Below are 25,238 nucleotides of genomic sequence, written 5' to 3'. Positions count from 1 at the left end.
TCAGTAAGTAAGAGACTTTGCAGTCGTATAAGTATACAGTAGAAATAGTGAGTTTATTCACCAATCAGGCGATCATAGAAACTCAGAAATCGTAGAGTATATATACGTAATGGTTCGGTCAGCTAACTTTGATCATACTCATTTTTTTGAGTTTCTGTGCACGGCTGGTTGGTGGATAAACTCACAATTTCTGCATTTAGCTTATGATGTAGTAATATATAGTAATTTACTGCAATGTAACTGTCAGGAGAACCCCAGCACTAAGTCAACTGAGTAATGTGAGAATTGTGGCAAATATACCCAGTTATACATTAAGTTGGGAAAGAGAAATATATCATTGCTTGGGTGACAGTAGCGAGGGAGCGTTAACAATGGCGGTATTGGTAGTCACTTTACTTCTGTCTCCTTTTAGAGGTAAGGATAAGTGGTGACATTCGAGAAACAGGGTCTTACAGTCTGTGGTATTATCAAGATTTGACTGAATTTAGCATTGTGTATTTTGCCCCCTTTTTTTCTTCAAAAAGGAACAATGGCTCTTTTTTTATTGCTTTCTGGCTTGATGGGCTCTTTTATGCTGCCCATATAGTGGATTGCATTTGTGCCTTTTTTGCCCCTTTTTAAACAGGTGCAGGTTATAAATACAACGTGAAAAGGCCACACTCCCTTTTCTCAAGAAGAAGCAAAAGCGGCAATGACAGCATAATATCTGGAAAAATCATGCAAACGCTTTATAGACAAATCGCAAAGCAGAAAAAGACAACAATAAGTGCGTTTTATGCCCAAAAAAATGCACAAGTAACTTAATAAATGTGCCCAATGCATTTTCTTACATGCTATGTCCTCAGACATAAACTACAAAAGAATATCACATGTACTAGAAAATAGGGCATGGCTGGCTGTGAATTAGGGGATATCTGAACCACAATGCAATTATCCCATTATAAATGGAATACTAATTAAAATCTTATGCAAACAGGTTTGTCATAAAACTAGACTTGCAGGGAATGAAGTGGAAATGCAGTAGTATATAAAGCTCTGCCAGACACAATTCTCACACTACTTTTGTTGATTTTATGTTATATCATGTCGCATGACGTAGTTAAAGCAATGTTGGCATCTTGTACCCAGAGTCGTGGCCTCTGTTATAAGTGGAATCCATTTGGTATATTATTTAGCACTTCAAAAGTCAAATTTCAAAAAGCTTTATTCCATATTGTCATAAAAAAGACTTGATCACACAGCTACAAACAATAATGGTACATTAAAAGATGCTTAATGTTGTGCTTAGTGCTGGAACGTTTCGGTCCCCCATGGACCTTCGTCTGCAGGACATCTGATATAGCGTGATGAATAGAAAAGAGCTGTGCATAAATTAATAATCCAAAATTTGCTATGTTTTTTCCAACATCTTCTGGCACCAATTGACAAGATTGTATATAACTTGTTTTATGAGTGCATATCTTTTTTGCATATATATTTTTTGTATATAAGTGGAATTCATGACATCTATTAGGGAAAAACCTAAACTGCATTTTCAATATCAAAGCTAAGGCCCCTCGTTGCAGAAACACAGCTTTTTCTGTTGCAGATTTTGTTGCTTTTTTTTTTAGCCAAAGCAAAAAGTGCCTACAAAAGGAATGGGAAATATATAGGAAGTTCTTATTCTTCTACCTTCTGCTCAATCCACTCCTGACTTTGGCTCAAAAAACCATAGCAAAAACTGCAACTAAATAGATGTGTTTCTGCAAAGTGGGGATTTAGCCTAAAAGAAATCTTGAAAAGCTGGGTGGCAACCCCAATAGTATATTGGCTGCCGCAGAGCCTTCTCATGAGTGGATACAGCTGACTTCAAATAACATGACCAGAGGCTTACTGACTTTCTTTCAATATAGACTTATAGGCCCAGCATATAATACTTGGTCAAGCATGTGACCTGATCTGGTTACAGCTCTTACCTGCGTCTCTGTGAGTGACGAAAGGGGGGCACTCCCAGTAGTCCCTGGAGATAGAAAAGAGGAACATGCATTATTACATCTGACCAACTATACTATCAGAGTCTTTAGAGTTTTGTACTCTACATATAGTACTGTACGATATGACCTCACCTAATGCTATGTTGGGGTCTGACCTCTGGGACCCCCACAGATCCTAAGATTGAAGGGGCTGCGTCACTAACTTGATGCTACAGCCATTCTCAGTCTTTTCCTGATATATACAAAACATTTTACAGTTTGGACATTTCTGGCGAACATCAGTGACTTATGTCAAGATTATGTAACCTCCTTACATGTACTCATTCTAATGGTTCATCTAATTGGTGCAGTACTCAAGATGCAATAAAATGGTTAATCCTTGGGCTGGTAACCGCAGGGTGTGTGTCTAGGTGATGAGTTGTAGATAAAGTAACAGGACGCTCCAACACCTTCTGTGAATTCACTGTTTGCATTGTGATCAGCGTCCAACACAACAGATTCCCAGAGACAAAGCTCAGTAGATACCAAATATAGAACATAAGATCTATAACCTGTTCTGACCACCAACATAAAGGGTAGAGGCCAAGCCTGCTTGCTGTATACGATCTATGGACATTTCTCTATATATGTCACTGGTATGATAGCTGATTTCAGCTGTACTGCCACTCATACCCACAAACTCTTTTGTAGCAGAGTATTTGGGGAGCTTTTGAGAAATTTGTTGGGACAATTTAGCTATTCGAGTTTGCTAGTTTGCCTTCTTTTCTCCAGGAGCATAGCCCCTAAAACTTCCTACACCACCTGGATCTCCACAAGCAGAATAGCACCTTTCAACAACAAGGTAACCGTGAAAAGCTAAATGTTTCTTTTTTGACTTATAAAAGGATTTTTCTGGTATTTTTTTAGGAAAAAGGAGTGTACAAAACATAAAAGTGTCATAAAGATAACATAGGTAGCATAATAGATAAGGCCTGGTTCACATCTGTGTTCGGTATTTCATTTGGGGAGTCCACATGGGGACCTTCTGAAAGGAATATGAGACGCATTGACAAGCGGTGAGCTTATGAACGCACATAGACTATAATGGGGTCCATGTATTTTCTGTGCGGTGTCCGCACGAGTCATGCGGAGAGAAAAGTACTTCATGAACCACTTTCCTCTCCGCATGACTCATGCGGAAAACACACAGACCCTATTATAGTCTATGGGGTCCATGTGCTTTCATAAGCTCACTGCTTGTCAATGCACTCGGTATTCCGTCGAGGGGGGTCCCCATGCGGACTCCCCGAATGGAATACCGAACGCAGATGTGAACCGGACCTAACATAATGTGCAAAATAAAAATATAATACATCAATACAATATAATAAAAATATACCATAAGGTGAGCAATATATACTTTCACAACCCCAGAGGTCAGCTCCAGACTATTGTTGTCTATGTATGTGGAGCACAAGACCTCGGGCAAGCTGGCAGCCCTCATAATCATGTACAGAAACTAGAATAAAAATAATACAATCAGAAAATAAAAACAAAGTGGTATATTTCACTATCTGGTTTTAATAAATAAAAATATAGTGACACATTCCCTTTGTTTGGGCCCCATGTTGCAAAAATGCAAAATGTATGGGATTTTGGCTAATGGTAATTCCACTATATCGAACAAAGAGCATGCTTCATCATATCCCTTGAAACATAAACCGGAGGAGCCAGATAAATGGTCTTTACTGATATGTGACAGCGGGGGGTTACTCTAGGATTTCTATTTATTGGAGGAGAAATGCTCTGTATGGAATACACCGAAACCCATTTGACCTGAAAATTGTTTATTGTCCTAAATGCTAAAGTCCTCTGCATAAAACAACACCTAATACAAACATTATGCTTGTGTCTTGTTTGTTTCAAAATCCATTTATATATGCCATGTAAAGTCAAACATCCTACACAAACATGACAATGCTGCCAGATACTCCTACAGTCAGAGCATCAATTATACTTGTGTGTGCTCAGTGTCAAGAGATTACTGCAGAACCCTCCATCATACAGAACATGGACCTACCCTCACGTATAGATGTCCTCCACTAGCCTAGCTAGAGTCCTATTCTATAATAAAACTGTGCTACATGGCACATGAGGGATTGCTGCAATCCATATATTGTAGTAGAGAAGCAGAAGATGTTTTCTAGGAACAGGAGCCATTCCAGTGGTGGTAGACTGGTTGGTGCTCTTATATCCTATGTTCTTCCAGAACAACAGAAACACAAACACAAGACTAGTTATAGCAAATAAACATAAGTGCGGGGGAAATAAACCTGTGTAATGCAGATATACACAGCCTAACCTGAAACCATTAATTGTTCATCACAGGGTCAGCCACAAACCACAGAGTCCTGAGATAGAGCATAATAAGTATTGTGTCCGATCTTCTATGTGAATGTCCACATTGGGTGATATCAAGAAGATAAGAAACCACTATATACTAACCCATGGAACAAGGAGTGAAAAATGACCAGACTGACACCTGGTCACATCTGTCTATGGTCCCTTCTTCTTTTAATGATGGTTGTATCAATGTCAAAGTGTATCCAACAGAAGACATAATAGACAACAATGTGTAGAATTAAAGACATTAAACTTATTACCATGCTGAGATATGATGACTGAAAGTTACAGGCACAAATACTACTGAAATATATTCTATCGATACATCTCAGCATAGATGCAGGACATTGAAATATTGTTGTCACCGCTTTTAACACACAGTTATTTTACATTCCTTATGGTTGATTTTTAACGTATATTACATACAGTACCTAAACACAACAGAACAGCTACACCCTCACAGGCCATACTTTACAGTCCCTTGGCATAGGTGAACATGTATGGTTTCTTTTGGTGTAAACTGCAATAAATACCACGTACAGTACATTGTGAAACAGACAAAGGGACCCTGCCAGACATCTCCCGAATGCCTCAGAGTGACAAGTGGGCCGCTGAATATGTAGATGCACCTGAATTATTAGTAACTTCTGATTTCATATCTATCTATCTAATCTATCTATCTATCTATCTATCTATCTATCTATCTATCTATCTATCATGTATTCTGAGCTACACAACTACCTGGGACATGTCGTGATGATAATGATAATTACACTGTTTTCAGCTGTATGTCTTTTCCCTATTCAGTCAATGCAGAGCGTCTCATACATGAGTAATGTTTAACATTGTGATAATCTGCAGTAATGTATTGTTGTGACACATGAGTAATGTCCGTGCTATGATATTACCTGTGTGTGCACTGCTAGAGTTACTGAGTCATGTATAATAGTAGTGACAGCAATGGAACCACCTAAACTAAACAAATCCCTGTTGAGATATTCAGTTCGTCATACTGCCACACTGCCAGGGGTATATACGGAGCAAAGATATAAATCAGCCCTCTTTTCAGGATCTGCTTTAAACCAACACACTCCTAACCATTTTCATGAGTTATGTACATAGTCTACTTCCTTGTTTTCTAACACTGCAGCTAACATTTTATTTCTTGAAGGCCTTGTATGACTGAAACTTTGCTGTTACTTGCTTGTAAACCATGATGTTTGAGATCAGCTTTCTCCTCCTCTATAGAAAGACTCATTTACAACTAGATAACTCCCATGTCCCACTTGGTTATGGCCCTGGCCTTCATCTATAGCTGAACTATTGCTTGGTTATGCAGAATTGATGCCACTGTAATGACTATACTACCTACGCTACTTTATTGTTAGGAGCCGGGCTGGAGCCTCCAGCACTGCCACATCCTTCAGGGGGAGGACTGTAACCTCTGCGGTAGTTTGTGGGGGTTGCGGCTTTCCTGGGACCGGAGCATGGACCTCCAGGTCCCCGAATTTACCTAGTCCATCTCTACCATCAGGATCTCTGGTGAAGACCTCTGGGGCCTGGTTCTGCTCCAGTTTGGAGGGCGTTGGATGCTCAGTACTGTTTTATCTCAGTGTGCCGGGGAGTCTGGTTATCCAGGACTGTCTGTCTGTTCTATACTGCATTTGGTTCATAACATTTATTTTTTCCAAACTTTACTGAACTCTCCAGTGTATTCCTGTTGCCCACTGGTTCCCTCTTGTGGGTTACTTTAGACTCTCTGAGTTTTAAGCCAGCTAATACGTTGCAATTTATTTGAGCAAAATGGTGAAATTTCTCCATATATCCCCCTTCCAATGCTCTGAAACAATTTTTTCCAGGTGTTGACAACTTACAATCCTTGACATGGTGGTGAGTAATTTGCCTTGAGAAGACTCATGTTTTCTGTTCTGCAGACCTTCTTTACCTTGAGGCTCTCAAATCCTCAATACCTCACTTTAGAAAAGATTTGATACATCCAGAGTAAATGCTAGCCTATGAGTTTACCTCTGTGATGACCTTCATCATCTCTTAACATCTGTTGAATGGATTTGGCAAACACCCCAGCATTCACAGGATGTCATCTCTGCTGTCTGTTCCTCAGTGAACAGCGTTACCCATCACATTCCTCATAATTATAGCAATAAATGGGAATCAGACCTGGCTGGTCCATAGGACCGAGCATCCTGGGATAGTGCATGGAATGCCACAGCTATGGGCACCACTTTCATAGAATCTGCCTAAATCTTTATGTGCTTGTACACGGTCTCTGCTCAAATAGCTGATTTAGTTACTACCCTTTCATCTGTTTTAGAGGGTATGCCTTTAATGGTGCCATGTTATAATTGTGATGCACTGATCCATGATTTAAAGCCCTAGTCTGTTGTATCCTCAATATGATATAATATTTGCAATCTTTAATATTCTGCCCACAAGGAAAACGGCTTAATGAATTTACCAGCAGTCGGACAAGTTCAGGCGGTTCATGAAATGAAGAAAGAGTCAAATCAAAGCTCATCAAGGACAATTACGCCGAGCGAGAGAGAAAACCATGACACGTGCTGGGAAGATGCACTGAATTCCCATGATGGTTCTCCATAGGCATCTCTGCATTAATATCCATATATCACTTGTGTCTGACTGTGAACCTGCTCACTTATAATGTAGTATATAGCCCTTGTACTGACTCTTTAAGCTACATGTCGGCGAAATAATCACAAGGACTTATGAATAGAATTTGTGACAAAAGATGTGAATTATCACATGGATTAGACAAAATCTTCCTTTGAGCTGATTCCTATAGTATTTTACACAGCTTTGCAATACAAAACCGCCAACAAGTGCCAATATACAGAATATAACATTTTCAGACAAGCTTTATTCATGTAGATATACATTCATTCACTGCGGTTTTATCAATGATCCTAAAAGCAGCAGCTGTAACATGACAGCCGCTTACTGCAAAGTATTCAGAGTACTGAATGATAGCATGGGGGAATCCATGATCAGAATGACTCTTTGTGACCCTAAATTAATTTTAATATCCCATAGTCATCTACGTATGGGCATAACTACCAGGATAGCAGACATAACAATGGATATAGGACTTGAAATGGCTCCATCATGTGTATGATAAAGTATTTCTCTTTCCATTGGCATCCTCTGTAATCTTTCTGTTGCAACAAAGTGAAGTTCTAAATGTCTTAAAGCAGGGGTCCTCAAACTTTTTAAACAGTGAGCTGAAGGCAGAGCGGGTCGCACAGACATCGGGAGCGGTGCCCTCCAATAGGTAAAGTGAAGTGCGCTCCATGGCCTGGCCCAAGATCCCCAGGAGCTTCATTATAAATGCACGCCTACCGGCGTTGTCGGCAGGGCCAGACAGAAGTACTTGGCGGGCAGCATGTGGCCCACGGGCCGCAGTTTGAGGACCCCTGTCTTAAAGCATAAAGAGTCCTATGTAAATTCTAAGTAGTCACGGTGGGCGGTGAACAGCTTCAGCCTAGTCACACTAGGCTATCACACCTACATGATCACTTGTGGGAAAAGGGGGGAGAGGAATATTCAGCCACCAGCAGCAATAACAGAAAATTTGGATTAATATATAACCGTTCCACTTAACTTTCCTTGAGATGCCGGGTATCGCATGGAACTAACCCCTTCGGCTGGGAGCTGTAAATATGCAGATCGATCGTAAAATAGAATCAGCGTAACCCCGTTTGGAAAGATAAAACTCCTCTTTATTTAGTCCATGAAAATTCTTTTCACACGCATGTCACAATCTTGGGAACTGCGCCAGACAGACGCGTTTCGTATAAAAGTTTCCTTTCTCAAAGACTGGTACCAGTCTTTGAGAAAGGAAACTTTTATCTGAAACGCGTGAGTCTGGCGCAGGTCCCAAGATTGTGACATGCGTGTGAAAAGAATTTTCATGGACTAAATAAAGAGGAGTTTTATCTTTCCAAACGGGGTTACGCTCGTTCTATTTTACGATCGATCTGCATATCACACCTACATGGCATGACTAACATGTCCACTCATGATATCAAGGAGTGGGGGGTCTGTAAGAAAAATATCAATACTGCCCAGGACGCTTACTTAGCAAGTGAACAGAGAGACCATAAACCCAGAAATTACTAGAATATCTGATCTGTGCGGGGTCTGGTTGTCTGACCCTAACTGATCACACACCATTGACCTATTCTGTGAGTAGGTGATCAGTATGTAAAACCAAGGACTGGAAAATCCCATTAGGTGAAGGCCCCACATGGTATAACGCTGCGTTTTACAGTCACTGCAAAGTGGATGGGATTCTAGTGAATCCCATCCATACATTGCAAAAACATATGCGCAACGGACATGAAGCATGTCAATTATACCTACGGAAACAACAGCAATTTCCCTATAGGTATAATGGAAGCAGAAAGTCTGCAGAGGAAACCTCTATGGACTTTCTGTGAAAAAAGAGCTGTGTGGAAAAAAACGCAACGCGCTGCTGCCACGGATTTTCTGTGGCCCACTATGTGGATCCTTAGCTAAAAGTGGCAGAGGGGCCTTCGGGCCCCTTTAAGCACACATAGAACTATATAACAATACAATATAGAAAATGGCATGTAGATGACTTGTGCTCACAGGGGACTTTTAGCTCCCCAATGGAGTCTTTCTTTAATCCATAATTATACATGTGCATTAAGGATAATTAAGATAATTATATATCGCTCTTGCACTTGCTGTTTTCTGTCGCACCATTCATGTCTATGTCAGTATTCAGAATCGCTTTCTGTTAGCAAAACTGGAAATATTAGTGCTGAAAACCGCATGCCTACACTTATTAGAAGTTAATAGAGCAGAAGTTGGAAGAGACGTGAAACAATACAGCTGTTTATGGTTCATATACCACAATAGATGCAGCAATGCCCAATGATACAGAGTACAAACATGCTATGTTAGGTGTCGGTGCATTAGTCACTATATCTTACACTGATATTCTTTATTTACAGAGATACAAGCCCATCATACAGTAGACATGTATGTATCTCATTATGTGTGTGATGATGGGTAAGTATCCTGAAGCTAACTATCTGGTGAAGAACTACAAGTATTAGAATAATATCAGTCATAGCCTGCAAAGGTATGCCCGGACTTGTCATTCTAAGACAACATATTTTACATACTAGGCTAAAAAGTCATTGCTCTACCCAGCTTTAACTGGGGCGAATTTATCGTTGAAAATGTGGTACAATTCTGGTGAAATCTGTACCAAAAAACTGGCATACATGCTTACATACATTACATTTATTAAGCGTTTAGGACACATTCTTATCATTTTTGTGCCTTGCTTGGCAGGGGGTAGGTTTTTTTTGAAAAGTGGCATGGCATTAAAGTGATACCATGTGCCTAAAGTGCACCAAAATTGTGGCTATTTTTTTCTTAACAACTATGTCAGCTAATAAGTGTGTAAACGTAGACTAGATAGTCTAGCAATATGCCAGATAAACTGAGACTAAAAAGTCTAGCAATGCACCAGATTCATCATTAGAATGAACATAATGACTGTGAAAAATGGCAGTGTCCTTCTTTTGAAGTCCATGGAAATGACAGTGAATAATGGCCATTATAAAACCATGAATGCATATGTGCCTATTCGCACTGCTTTATCTACAGTCCTATGAAAAAGTTTGGGCACCCCTATTAATCTTAATCATTTTTAGTTCTAAATATTTTGGTGTTTGCAGCAGCCATTTCAGTTTGATATATCTAATAACTGATGGACACAGTAATATTTCAGGATTGAAATGAGGTTTATTGTACTAACAGAAAACTTGCAATATGCATTAAACCAAAATTTGACCGGTGCAAAAGTATGGGCACCTCAACAGAAAAGTGACATTAATATTTAGTAGATCCTCCTTTTGCAAAGATAACAGCCTCTAGTCGCTTCCTGTAGCTTTTAATCAGTTCCTGGATCCTGGATGAAGGTATTTTGGACCATTCCTCTTTACAAAACAATTCAAGTTCAGTTAAGTTTGATGGTCGCCGAGCATGGAGAGCCCGCTCTCAAATGATCTGAAAACAAAGATTGTTCAACATAGTTGTTCAGGGGAAGGATACAAAAAGTTGTCTCAGAGATTTAACCTGTCAGTTTCCACTGTGAGGAACATAGTAAGGAAATGGAAGACCACAGGGACAGTTCTTGTTAAGCCCAGAAGTGGCAGGCCAAGAAAAATACCAGAAAGGCAGAGAAGAAGAATAGTGAGAACAGTCAAGGACAATCCACAGACCACCTCCAAAGAGCTGCAGCATCATTTTGCTGCAGATGGTGTCACTGAGCATCGGTCAGCAATACAGCGGACTTTGCACAAGGAGAAGCTGTATGGGAGAATGATGAGAAAGAAGCCGTTTCTGCAAGCACACCACAAACAGAGTCACCTGAGGTATGCAAAAGCACATTTGGACAAGCCAGCTTCATTTTGGAAGAAGGCCTTGTGGACTGATGAAGCAAAGATTGAGTTGTTTGGTCATACAAAAAGGCGTTATGCATGGTGTCCAAAAAAAACAGCATTCCAAGAAAAACACTTGCTATCCACTGTAAAATTTGGTGAAGGTTCCATCATGCTTTGGGGCTGTGTGGCCAATGCCGGCATCGGGAATCTTGTTAAATTTGAGGGTCGCATGGATTCCACTCAGTATCAGCAGATTCTTGAGAATAATGTTCAAGAATCAGTGACGAAGTTGAAGTTACGCCGGGGATGGATATTTCAGCAAGACAATGATCCAAAACACCGCTCCAAATCGACTCAGGCATTCATGCAGAGGAACAATTACAATGTTCTGGAATGGCCATCCCAGTCCCCAGACCTGAATATCATTGAACATCTGTGGGATGATTTGAAGCGGGCTCTCCATGCTCGGCGACCATCAAACTTAACTGAACTTGAATTGTTTTGTAAAGAGGAATGGTCCAAAATACCTTCATCCAGGATCCAGGAACTGATTAAAAGCTACAGGAAGCGACTAGAGGCTGTTATCTTTGCAAAAGGAGGATCTACTAAATATTAATGTCACTTTTCTGTTGAGGTGCCCATACTTTTGTACCGGTCAAATTTTGGTTTAATGCATATTGTGCATTTTCTGTTAGTACAATAAACCTCATTTCAATCCTGAAATATTACTGTGTCCATCAGTTATTAGATATATCAAACTGAAATGGCTGTTGCAAACACCAAAATATTTAGAACTAAAAATGATTAAGATTAATAGGGGTGCCCAAACTTTTTCATAGGACTGTATATCTGCTTTGACAGACAAAGACAGAGCATGTTAGTTTTTTTTGACAGCCCTGAAAAATGATCCCATTCACTGCCTTTGTTACTAAAAGAGCTATAACATGACCATTTTTCACTCTTGTGTGAATATGATCTTAAATAATGAATCTGGCACCATTTAAGACTGTCTAGATTAGGTTTGCAGAAACCCCCCCCATTAAAGATTACATGAAATATACACTAATGTGCTAGCAATGGTGTAATATTAGCCTATTTAGTGACCACTGGAGCCCACTTTGGGCCATTAAACATAAATGAATGTCCTCCAGCCATGAAATACATATTCGTAATAATATTAATGTACAAATGTGTTTCATACTATATGCCAAATGTAAGGGAATGGCCTAGGACTCCAATGACCAGGGGCACAACTATATATGGTGAAGTGGTAGGAGTCACTACCGGGGCCTTGGACCTGAGGAGCCGCAAAGGTCCCTCTATCACATAAAATACTTCACTATTCTAAATAGCACAGGATACATCGGGGCCCCATTACAGATTCTGCATTTGGGCCAAATAATGTCAAGTTATGCCTTTGCCAGGGACTATATGCCACATAAATGTATATAATGTTTACTACTATAGGTGGGTTTAAGTAATTCCAAGAGGGCTGATGCTTCTTCTAGATCAATCTATATACTGTATATAACTGTCTCTAGCTCCTGTTTCATTGGAAAAGCTATGAAGAAATTCTGTGCTGTACTTTGCTAACTCAGCACTTGTATGTTTGAGTCAGTAGAAAAGTAGAAATCCTGCTGAGTGGAAATTATCCTGTTATTATCTCCGTATTACAGTTCACCTGGGAAGGAAATGATCCAGAACATTGTGCATGTATCCTCAGCATCAGGAATGGCAGATCGGTCCTCGACATAAAAAACTCGTAAATCGTATATGTGTAACATTTAGTTTACCTACAGCACCAGTAGTCAGTTCTATTATATATAGACTGCATGTAAAGAAAACACTGCCTCCCTATGCCTGAATATATACATCCTGGTCATGGATCATTGTTTGCTGATATTTATGCTGAATTACAGCAAAAACAAGGCAATTTCTGCAATCTATATACAGGCCCTAAGGGTAGGATCACACTACCATTATTCAATGTCCGTTGCTCTCATCTTTCACAGGATAAGAGAAGAGCAACAGACATTGAATGACAGATGCATACAGAGCCCCCTGCGTCGGGTATCCGTCTGTATTCACCCCCATCAAAAAACATTTTTTATTATTCCTGTTGGGACTTTTTCTTCAGCGCCGTCTTACTGTTTACATTAAAGTCAATGGGAACTGACACAGACACTGGGGACTCCATCTGTGTCTGTTATTATTAATATCCGTTACTGTCATCCTATGACGGATGAAAGCATTGGACATTAATAACTGTAGTGTGAACATTGCCTTTAGTCTTTCTGATCTTGACTTTCATGCTGACTTTGCCCACTAGCTTACTCAGTCAGATGTTTGTTATCTGCGTCTCGATATCAGAGAAATAGTAGAGACACTTTGTTGTGACACACTTATTCTACCGACTTTTCTATCTGCCTACAGGTTTATTTAATTTGTTATGGCCTCCTGCAAAGCATTACTGTACAGTATACATATATAATAATATTGGTGTCCCATCAAGACACCCCCTTTTCCAATTCAGCTGACTCATTGACTAGTTTATTGTCCTGTACCCATGTTACAGAACTGATATCTCTGGAGCAAGTTTATCCTGTTGGATTGCATGCTGTCCATTGTAATGATATACTGACCACCTGTAATACTGTACATGTATGTTGCCCAACCATGTCCCAATCACTGGGGGACATTTTATTGAATGGGATCAATGCAGGAGTATATGAATGTGTTATGGGCCTCTTAGTGAGTATAATACTGAATGGGACCCAGAAGAGACTACGGAGGCATCATCACTGTATGCTATACATTGAAAGGTGCTATTACTGTTTTAGGGCACAAAGGGACATGACAGGAATGGGCAAAATGTTATAGTGGACATGGGCAAGATTAGGAATACAGCATATTAACAAAAAAAATTGCTGTGCCACACGTCTTTATGTCTTCTAAGAGTGGTAGTGTTGGGGGAGTCTACTAGATATCTTTGTAATGGGGCCATCTATGTGTTAAAATGGCCCTGTACAGTTCACAAAGCTTTAAGCCCAATATACTATATCTATTTCTATATAACTGAATTTTATTAGCATTGGAATTAAACACTGTCCAGTATTGAATTGTTTTAATGTACTCTAAACATCATACAATACCATATATTACATGCACTGTATATATTATTCCTAGTACAAGCACTCTATATATCATAACTTGACAGAATGGACATGGTAACAGTACATATATACAACAGAAGCCTGTAGCCATAGATGCTTCGTACCCTATGTTCTCTAGCCTATGTTCTGGGTATAGTGCAGGCGCAGATATTGTATGAATATTATTTCCACATGCATTATGGCCATTTAGGTACTATAGATGCTATAGGGCCCTCAGTAGAGGGATCAGCTCCTACATCATGGGTGTTCGGAAACTTCACAAGGCTCCCTTTTACACAAGGAATGCAATATTAGCAAAGTGAGGAAGTTCTGGCCCAAGTGTAAATTTGTCCTACAAAGCATGAGAAACTATAAGGGAGAAGGGGATTACAAAATACCTGGCAATGCCAATGCAGAGGTGGTAGAAACTCTCTGTAGTACAGGGTGGTAGAAACTCGCTCCAGTACAGGGCTCCACCCTTGGGCTCCTCTTCATTTGGTTCCCTGTTTTGTTCCTCTATTATCACATATAGTAACACTTATTATCTATTATCATCATATTATCATGGTTTTCAGATGTGGTAAATTGCGCCACTACCATATATGTGAACTGGTTATAAAGCGTTCCAAAAACAGAGCCATTCTTGTCCAAGGGCTGTGCGTTTTATCATAGCATATTTAAATAGCGTTGCCTGCTATGCCAGACACAGCCCATTGCTAAAGGGGGCGTTGTTTCTAAGCAAAGCACCCCTTTTAGCTTCAGTCAGAGGCCTATACTCAATACATTAGTGGAGTATTTATAGCCTCTGATTTTTACTGAAACGTCTAGCCTTACCCTAATGTATTCCATTGACATTGGCAATCCTATTTCCAGGATGCATTTAGTGCAGGGCTTGGTGAATGCCGAGGGCTATGGCCTTTTACCCTGCACAGATAGAAGCCATATTTTTAACAACAGAAAGAAAAATGTAGTCAGGAAATGTAAAGAGCAAAATGTCTGTTTTCTGCCGTGTAATAGAATTGTGCACTAGTGTGTGAAGTTCATTCTGGGGACTGGTATTTCAATAATGTACAGAATCTGTAAAGACATAAATAGTCAATGCTGCTGTTAAAGGCGTTGTCCAGTATTTTTGGGCACCTACCGTCAGTATTAAGTAAGGGGGAAGGGTTTCTCTGGCACATGTCCTACATATCTTTACATACACTGTTCTGCAACCTGCGGCTCTCTAGCTCTTGTGAAACTACAACTCCAAGCATGTCCTGACTATATGAAAGAACATAAAAACATCCTAAACATGCTATGACTAAGAGACCATAAGACAGGTCTCAAAACGTGTAGGCTTATTTTTCTTATCTTTCTGGTTCCATGTTGTAGATTTTTAATTGACATGAAGTAAAAGTTACATTTTATTTTTTACTATTTGGGAGTGCTGGATGTTTTTATGTTTTTTCGTACATGCAATTCATCCTTACAGTCGGGGATTTCCTTGCACCCCTCTTCATATGTGCCATCCATGATGCTCAAGGATTGTGAGTAGAGCAATTTTCATCTTTTTCATGCCCTGACTATACCTTATTTAGGCTGGTTTTGCACATCCGATATGAGTAAAAACCATGGCAAAAATCACATGTTGATATAAAATGTTCCTAGAACTGTTGCTATGGAATATACATCATCACAGTTTTACAACATGTTTATGTCCCCACTTTGACTTCATCACATAAACATCATAAAAATGCGAGAGATTGTCATGCAGTATGCCCTAAAACCACACAATTTTAACCACTTACTATAAAAAATTCTTGTTACTTCTTTAGAAAATCCTTATGGTGCGATTACTACTGTGCAATGTCCCCAATCTGTGGCTCAGGGTGGTTTGCCTACATGCGGCTCCCTACGAACAGCTATATTGTGCACTGGTGGTCCTGGGAATACATAGTATTATTACAACTTTGCGGTACGATCACAACCACATTACTTACAATTATTAGAGATGAGCGAACACTAAAATGTTCGAGGTTCGAAATTCGATTCGAACAGCCGCACACTGTTCGAGTGTTCGAATGGGTTTCGAACCCCATTATAGTCTATGGGGAACATAAACTCGTTAAGGGGGAAACCCAAATTCGTGTCTGGAGGGTCACCAAGTCCACTATGACACCCCAGGAAATGATACCAACACCCTGGAATGACACTGGGACAGCAGGGGAAGCATGTCTGGGGGCATAAAAGTCACTTTATTTCATGGAAATCCCTGTCAGTTTGCGATTTTCGCAAGCTAACTTTTCCCCATAGAAATGCATTGGCCAGTGCTGATTGGCCAGAGTACGGAACTCGACCAATCAGCGCTGGCTCTGCTGGAGGAGGCGGAGTCTAAGATAGCTCCACACCAGTCTCCATTCAGGTCCGACCTTAGACTCCGCCTCCTCCGGCAGAGCCAGCGCTGATTGGCCGAAGGCTGGCCAATGCATTCCTATGCGAATGCAGACTTAGCAGTGCTGAGTCAGTTTTGCTCAACTACACATCTGATGCACACTCGGCACTGCTACATCAGATGTAGCAATCTGATGTAGCAGAGCCGAGGGTGCACTAGAACCCCTGTGCAAACTCAGTTCACGCTAATAGAATGCATTGGCCAGCGCTGATTGGCCAATGCATTCTATTAGCCCGATGAAGTAGAGCTGAATGTGTGTGCTAAGCACACACATTCAGCACTGCTTCATCAAGCCAATACAATGCATTAGCCAGTGCTGATTGGCCAGAGTACGGAATTCGGCCAATCAGCGCTGGCCAATGCATTCTATTAGCCCGATGAAGTAGAGCTGAATGTGTGTGCTAAGCACACACATTCAGCACTGCTTCATCAAGCCAATACAATGCATTAGCCAATGCTGATTGGCCAGAGTACGGAATTCGGCCAATCAGCGCTGGCTCTGCCGGAGGAGGCGGAGTCTAAGGTCGGACCTGAATGGAGACTGGTGTGGAGCGATCTTAGACTCCGCCTCCTCCAGCAGAGCCAGCGCTGATTGGTCGAGTTCCGTACTCTGGCCAATCAGCGCTGGCCAATGCATTCTATTAGCCCGATGAAGTAGAGCTGAATGTGTGTGCTTAGCACACACATTCAGCTCTACTTCATCAGGCTAATAGAATACATTGGCCAATCAGCGCTGGCCAATGCATTCTATTAGCTTGATGAAGCAGAGTGTGCACAAGGGTTCAAGCGCACCCTCGGCTCTGATGTAGCAGAGCCGAGGGTGCACAAGGGTTCAAGTGCACCCTCGGCTCTCCTACATCAGAGCCGAGGGTGCGCTTGAACCCTTGTGCAGCCTCAGCTCTGCTACATCAGAGCCGAGGGTGCGCTTGAACCCTTGTGCACACTCTGCTTCATCAAGCTAATAGAATGCATTGGCCAGCACTGATTGGCCAGAGTACGGAATTCGGCCAATCAGCGCTGGCCAATGCATCCCTATGGGAAAAAGTTTATCTCACAAAAATCACAATTACACACCCGATAGAGCCCCAAAAAGTTATTTTTAATAACATTCCCCCCTAAATAAAGGTTATCCCTAGCTATCCCTGCCTGTACAGCTATCCCTGTCTCATAGTCACAAAGTTCACATTCTCATATGACCCGGATTTGAAATCCACTATTCGTCTAAAATGGAGGTCACCTGATTTCGGCAGCCAATGACTTTTTCCAATTTTTTTCAATGCCCCCAGTGTCGTAGTTCCTGTCCCACCTCCCCTGCGCTGTTATTGGTGCAAAAAAGGCGCCAGGGAAGGTGGGAGGGGAATCGAATTTTGGCGCACTTTACCACGTGGTGTTCGATTCGATTCGAACATGGCGAACACCCTGATATCCGATCGAACATGTGTTCGATAGAACACTGTTCGCTCATCTCTAACAATTATCACTGAAGTAAGGACAACATGAATCTGTCAAATCTCGCTGTCAGTGAATGGGAATATATATATATATATATATATATATATATATATATATATATTTATATATATATATATATATATATATATATATATATATATATATATATATATATAGAATACAATAAAACTGCCCTGACCTAATGCTGAGAGCTACCACACTGATATTAGTCTAGACAAACATACTTAAGGTTAAAGCCACATATGTCGATTTTTGTATGGCTATAAACCACAATGCCATGGGCCCAGCTTTTAACCTTTGCAAAGCAAAACTTGAAAACTGCAGAACATGCAATAATAATTGACATGCTGCATGCTCAAAACCTGCAGCACAAGACACTTTATACAGCGGGTTTTTCTTTCAGTGGGTGAATGGGGTTTGTTTGAACCTCATCCACTACACTGCTAGCTGAGCCCGCAATACGTGTCCTTGGTTTTTCAGGCTTGGTTTTTCAGCTGTTCACGTGCTGCCAGGCTTGGCACTATACTGTGTATGGACTAGGAAGCAGAGGGTTTCCTACACTGTATAGTAATTGTTTTAACGGTAACGGTCTTTATTGTAGCTCCCCTTTAAGTGAATCAGAGCTTTGCAGCAGTAACGTTGTAGGCCATTATACAAAGTATGGAGCCTTCTGCTTCCTAGTCTGTACACAGTATAGCACCATGCCCAGGAGCAGTCCTGAGTGTACACTGTATAGAACCAGACCCAGCAGCAGTCGATCTGGCCCCCCAACTATGAAATACTGATGGCCTGTCCTGATGACAGGCCACCAAAAAATGTCTATATGATATGAAGTTCAGGCTGCTTACCTTTAATATGACCGTATAAACTGGTTATATTTCTAGGAAACCCTCAGCTGTGACAACTGTTCTGTTTGTAGCATTTGACTGTATACATAAATGTTCACATTCCATGGCAGTAAGGAGAGATATTAGGGTTATAGATATACTAAGTATTGGAATATTGCATAACTTTTCATTATGTAATGACTAATGCAGGATTAGCGCAGGACCTGAGGGAGCGCATTATGACTCTTAGACTTCTGGACTCTTTCTTTGTTAGCTCCCTGAGATCCTGTTTCACACACTTGGTCCAGATTCCATCTAGACAAACAAAGTGCATAGATTCTTCTGACATATGCAGACTGCTTAAGAAAGACATACAGCTATTCTGTGACACACGCTGAAAATTGCTTTGCTAAATGCTTGGGTGATATTGTCAGCCTCCCTCTGCGTGCTGTCAGGAATGCTACACAATAAATGATAGGGTAGGGGCTCATTCACTGCATTGACAGGGTTGTGGCTTCTGAGAATCCCCCTCTGCACAGTGTGACATGCATCTGTCTCTGGTTCAGTGCTGGTCTGCATGTTGCAGTGGGAGGTGGGGAATGTGAAGCGAGATGCTGCTGTATGGCGCAGGCTGCAGATTGTAAACAATGGGCAGGTGCAGAGCCGTGATCTTGGCACCAATAACCACAAACAATAAGGTAGAATGGACTGAGGTACAGGGTCCCTGGCAGAAATTTGTGGGCCTTGCACAAGTTGGTGTAACAGTATATTCCCATGAATAGATGTATGCAGGGCAACCAGGCATTCCTACACTGCAGTAATATAATATGGACATCACAGGGGAGATTCAGTTGCCTCATGTTTATATGAGGGTCATTAACCTCATTAAAATAAAGTATTTCTTGGCAACAGTGGAGTAACACTATACATATATGGAATAACAGTAGTGCAGGTAAAGGGTGATGTATCATGTGTAAGGGAAAGTTATCTGCATACATGATACATGAGGTCTCCTTGATTAATAAAGGCAATGGTGGATGAATCCGCTTTAATTATGGTGATGTCCTAACCCTTCTAGTAACCTATGGTAAATATGACTGGAATGTAGGTGGCCACCAACTTGTAGAATAGCCATATTGTTTTCCAGTTATAGCTGTGCAACCTTTGCAGAACTACAGGTATCAGCACTGACAGTTGGCTAGCTTGTTACACATACACAATGCTATATTCTCTGTAGTGTACAGATAAAGCCATGTTGAAATTGACATTTTGAAAGAGAACCTTCCACCATCTCTGCCAGCGCCAACTCTTTGCATCCTTTAATTAAAACAAACAGCACCGATTACTCAGGAATGGTGAGGGCTAGAGAATAATCCAACTACACCAGAACTAGTGGAGCAGCAACTATTCAGGGATGCAAAATGATGAAGATGCTGAAGATGGTGAAAGGTCGTCTTTAATAGCACGTTCACCTATTTGCCGCCGTAGAGGCTGCCTACAAAGTGCATCACCTGCTCTGGATGCGGGTGAACATTTGCTGACAGGTTACCGCCAACAGATTGCAAGCAATCACTAGGACCCAGAACGTCTAAAGCAGCCATGCACTTTTCTTGATACTCTATGGAGAGCCCCTGATAACACACCCCAATATCATGATCTGCCATTGGAACACTTGTCTCTTTCACTTCCTTCCAAATAATTACAGACGTACAAATATAGCAGAGCTGAACTTGTCATTATGGTAATTATTGCATGTTGCAATAGTTCTGAAGTTCAGATAACACTTTGCAATATCATCATGAGTTTTGCCATATGACAAACTAAGTTCGTCCACATCAGTACAAACATGTCTGACCTATTTATGACCAAGTTTCCAGTTATTTGTAAGGAATCAATATGACCTTGCACTATTACTACTCTCAGCATACCGCCCAGTACTCCTCCATCCTCACTCATATTAATTTAGCAACTGCTGAGCTGTTTTCTACTTTATTAACCTGGCCAAAGACATACACACAGATCAGCTGACCCACAGCGGAGCATTGGTTGAAAAAAATGTATGTTAAATTATTTAAAGTCTTTTATGACTTACAAATTGTGCTAGTTATGACTGGTGGTGGTGCAACCTTTGGGATCCCCCGTTTATGACTCCTGGGATTATTGGCCTCAATGGTTAACTGTAGTGAGCATGCTCTACTGACCCTTGTGGAGTAGCATAGTGAGTGTGCTTAGCTCACTTTATTGGCGGGTTTACTAGACAAATGCAGCCACTATTCCGTTACGAATGGAAACTTCCAGTTTTTGGACCTGGCGGTGGTCTAAAGGGCTTTACCCTCATCAGTTTGACATGGACCCGATGGAATGTTGTAGCTAATATTACAGACATACTGAAGCAATAAGACAACATGACTGATAAACAACTTCTGATCTAGTCAATGGTAGTGTGTTCTGATACTGGTTTGGTTTATATCAATGAATAAAACCTCCCACTACTACCCCTAATATTCTGCTCCACTGATCCGGTGACTACTTTTAGGAAGTATTGGGCTATTGGGCCACCAACACATAAACAATACAACCCATATGACCAATGGCAAGCGATGGTACAAGCCATGGCATCAAAACCATCTTCAGCAATGGAAGCCAGAGTATGTATAAATGTATAACATATATACTTTCCTGTATGTATTCTTCATGTATGCAAACGTATATGTATACAGTGTGCAGATCAGATCTATATACTCCTCCCCACTCACTTGTACTATAGACTGCCAGCTCTTGGGTACAGGGATCACATACTGTATATTCTCACACAGTGCAGGTATATGGGTAACACTCACCCGGGGTGCCCTGCTCCTCCGGTACCACTGTGACTGTCCCATCCCGGTGCAGCAGCAGAGATGCCGGGTCTCGTATCCTGGTCCAGGGTGCCAAGGATCCCTGTGCCAGTCCCCGGGCACACTGGTAACACACGGCCCACGCCTGCTCCTCATTGATGGGCTGCTCGTAGGATTTCAGCACCTCCTCCAGGGACAGTTCCCCGCGTCCCCCAGGTGTCCCCCCGCCGCTGGTGTTAGCCTTGGCCATACGGGCAGCTCCATCACCGGGCACACACGGTACGGCTCTCCATCACACGGGCGGCCAGCCAGGGAGAGTCCGGTGCAGGGATGTGCTGGCGCCGCCTTCTCCTAGCCCTCCTACCGGGCATTGTCATCAGCTGGGAGGGGTGAGAGCAGGCTACACACAAGGGAGGCTGCTGGATCTATATTATATATACACATACATACAGTGTACTTTATTACTTCCTATAGGTAGTGACTGCACAGACTCTGCATGCCATATAGGCTATGTTCACACCTCCATTATTTTTCTCCAGTTTTTCTGTTTTGCCATGAAAATGGAGAAGTCAATAACAAATTAGTATTTCTGATTCCATATGGTGGACACAAAGGACGCTGACAGACCCATTCACTATCATCAGGTCCTTCCGCTTCCATAATACTGTGCGTCATTTAGCTATACAACATAGCTCATCCCATCCACACATTGCAGAAAAATATGTGCAGCAGAAACGTTGCGATTTACAAAACCGTTGCGGTTTTGGAAATGGCAGCAGGTCAGTTATACCTATAAAAACAACGGTGGTTTCCCTATGGGTATAATTGATGCAGAATTTCTGCAGAGGAAACCTCTGCGTTTTTTCCCATAGCACGCTTCGTGGGACCTTAGCCTTACACTATCTAAAAAATCTGCCCATATTAGTGTATCTGCTCCAAAATTTTTGGCCTTTTCCAAATGCAGTAAAAACAAACAAAAAAATGCAGCATTTTACAGCTCCAGCAAAGTGAAGCAGATTTCATTTCTTGTCATCCCCACATTGTGGAAAAAGACGCTGTGGAAATGCAGCATTTTCAAAAACACAGCGTGTTCATTTTACATGTAACAATGCAGCATTTTCCCCATAGACTTACATGGGAGAAGTAAAAAATGCAAACATTGTGGAAAAGTGCTGAAAACGCTTTTTATTTCCTGCATATTTTTAGTTGCAGTTTGTTACCCCCACGTAGCAGGCCTCAGCAAAAATGTGCTGCGGGAAAAAACGCGGGCGGCAACGCATCATGGTTTTTCCCACAGTGCTTTTCACAGAAAGTCCGCAGAGGTTTGCTCTGTCGACTTTCTGCTTCCATTATACCTGTGGGGAAACTGCCAGCATTTCCGTAGGTATAATTGACATGCTGCGATTTCCAAACCCGCAATATGTCTGCTGCACATATTTTTCTGCAGTGTATGGAGGGCATTCGTTACAATCCCATCCACTCTGCAGAGACTGTAAAACGCCACGTGGGGCCCCAGCCTAATGAAGGAAAAAAAGGTGTGTGACAGCTGTGCACATGGCAGCCCAACCCAGTACAAAGAACAGAGCATACAAGATAAATCAGAGCGATCTGGCCGGCTTCCTGAAACCTCACCTCTTATATACACACATTATATTTGTTACTATGATGCAGCTTGCTTGTAGTCCTGTATACTGTACATGCCTCAAACAATTGTCCTTAGATACAGTACCCGAGTGATCTGCTCTACCTGGCAAATAAAGGGTCTAATACACAGACTTGTGACAGGGCGTGACACCTGAGTGCAGGTCATTCCACATTGCCATACACACCCAACAACATATCTGTGTCACCAAATGACAATGTTTTGGGTATTTTGCTGTTTTGCACACAATTCGCTATTGTAAATTTTCATGTCTGCCTTCTCTGATGCAGATGATTCGGTGCGCACCTCCATTGCATGAGTCCTCAGTAGATTAGAGGTCACAAGGCACGTGTCTATGAATTAAGAGGATAGAACAGCATGCTCTTCTTCCTGACTCCCTAAAACTAGTTGCATATGGGGGCCCTAGACGGTCTGGAAACACTGTCTATACTCCATGGTGTCACTGTAGAGAAGGCCCTGACTTGTCATTTAATGGGTATATTGTAACAATACACTTCCCATGCCACATACCTCTGCAGAAGACTGTACAAAGTGAAGTAACAGAGACACTACACATAAAATATATTAGAAATTTCTGTGGCGTTGGATACACATCATGGTCTCATAGTCTGCTGTAGAGATTTATTCTCATACATACTGTGAGAATTCACACTAGAATAATTGTGGTATTCTACATCACATGCCATATTATAATACAGAACATATTGCGTCATGGAGGCAACAGCAAGCAGTGCATATAGACCTGTAATATGGAGCTGTATGTACTCCATGTGGTACCTTTGATGGTTCCTACATAGACATTAACCTGAAATACCACAAAGGTAACAGAAGATGAACAAGCACAAGGGCTATAGCGCCCATAAGCTTTGTTATACAATTTCCCACTAACACTGAATGATATTTGCAGAATAATAACCCCTACCCATTGTCCAAGTTCTCTATCAAAATTATGTCCTCTGTTCATGTATCAGAAAGATCAGGATGAACAGTTATAAGCCCTGCAGAGTGTTACTAAACATAGACACCTACTATTTCCAGTGCGAGGAATGGAAACTGTGCACAGGGTGGTGACTATGGCCATCAAGAGTAGATATCCTATTAGTTGGTGTTGATCTCTAAGACTTATGTTGTACGTATTCTCATATAGTGCAGGTGCCTTAGGTTGTATTTTACTGCAACATCCATAGCATTATTGTACATCTGGGATCACATGATAGCTTCAGCAGGAAGTCTCTGAATGTTTTAAAAGCTTTTATGGTAGTCATTGTACACAGACTGTAACCGGGCGTTTACAACCAGCAAAGGGTAACAGTCCTGAATGTAAGTGAGTGTCACAATCCTTAATGATTAGCTGTCGGTAATTGTATTACCTAAGGAATAGCTGAAATTTTATAAATCATGAGATATCCTCAGATAAATCCACCTCCGAGGAACTGGATGGAGAAAGTGTTTCTCTACAGACGCTTGTTGCTGCCATTTTATGGGTTCAACACCTGGACACACATTTTTGTACAGCCCCATGGATCAGGAAAAAAAAGTCGGATTTATGATTGAATATATTGAGATGAATGGATCTGTATTGTGTCCATGGTTTTCATGGATATGAAATGCAGATGTGTTAATAAGCCCTTACACCTGTATAACCACATTGGTTTCCTCTTTATGACAATCCCTTTAGGCTAAGTCCACATGTTGCAAGACACAGTATTTTTGGCTGCTGTGGAAACGCAATGGGAAAAAAATGCTGCATTTTACAATAGCAGCAAAGTGAATGAGATTCTGGTTAATCTCATCTACAGGTTGCGGGAAAAAAAGAGCTCCAGAAAGCTGCGTTTTAAAAAAAATGCAGCATATTAATTTTGCCTATAGAATCACAAGGGTTTTCCCTATATATTACATATATTTTTTTCTGCAGCGTTTTTTTTTTTGTTGCGATTCACTAGATGAGAACTTGGCATTAATTTAAAATTCAGAGTCACTTCAGACATTGCAGATTTTTTTGTGTGTGTGTTTGTGAAAATCAGCAATACTTCACAGTG

General features: G+C 41.2%; 1 protein-coding gene across 2 annotated transcripts in view; it reads right to left on the bottom strand.

Annotated features, from left to right (window-relative positions):
• The window catches only part of SPIRE2 (spire type actin nucleation factor 2), a 40,716-nt gene extending 18,851 nt beyond the window's left edge, over positions 1 to 21,865 (bottom strand). For both annotated transcript variants that reach the window (XM_075281964.1, XM_075281965.1), the window contains exons 1-2: positions 21,540 to 21,865; positions 1,956 to 1,999 (exon numbers count right to left, since the gene is read on the bottom strand). In XM_075281964.1, the coding sequence (XP_075138065.1) occupies positions 1,956 to 1,999; positions 21,540 to 21,786 (291 nt within the window). In that variant the 5' untranslated portion in view covers positions 21,787 to 21,865. The remainder of the gene's footprint in view (positions 1 to 1,955; positions 2,000 to 21,539) is intronic.
• Between the last annotated feature and the right edge of the window lie 3,373 nt (positions 21,866 to 25,238).

Source organism: Leptodactylus fuscus, chromosome 7 (genome assembly GCF_031893055.1).
Source record: "Leptodactylus fuscus isolate aLepFus1 chromosome 7, aLepFus1.hap2, whole genome shotgun sequence".
NCBI classification, from domain to species: domain Eukaryota; kingdom Metazoa; phylum Chordata; class Amphibia; order Anura; family Leptodactylidae; genus Leptodactylus; species Leptodactylus fuscus.
The sequence above is the reverse complement of the archived record's forward strand: the minus strand, read 5'-3'. Positions and strand labels throughout refer to the sequence as shown.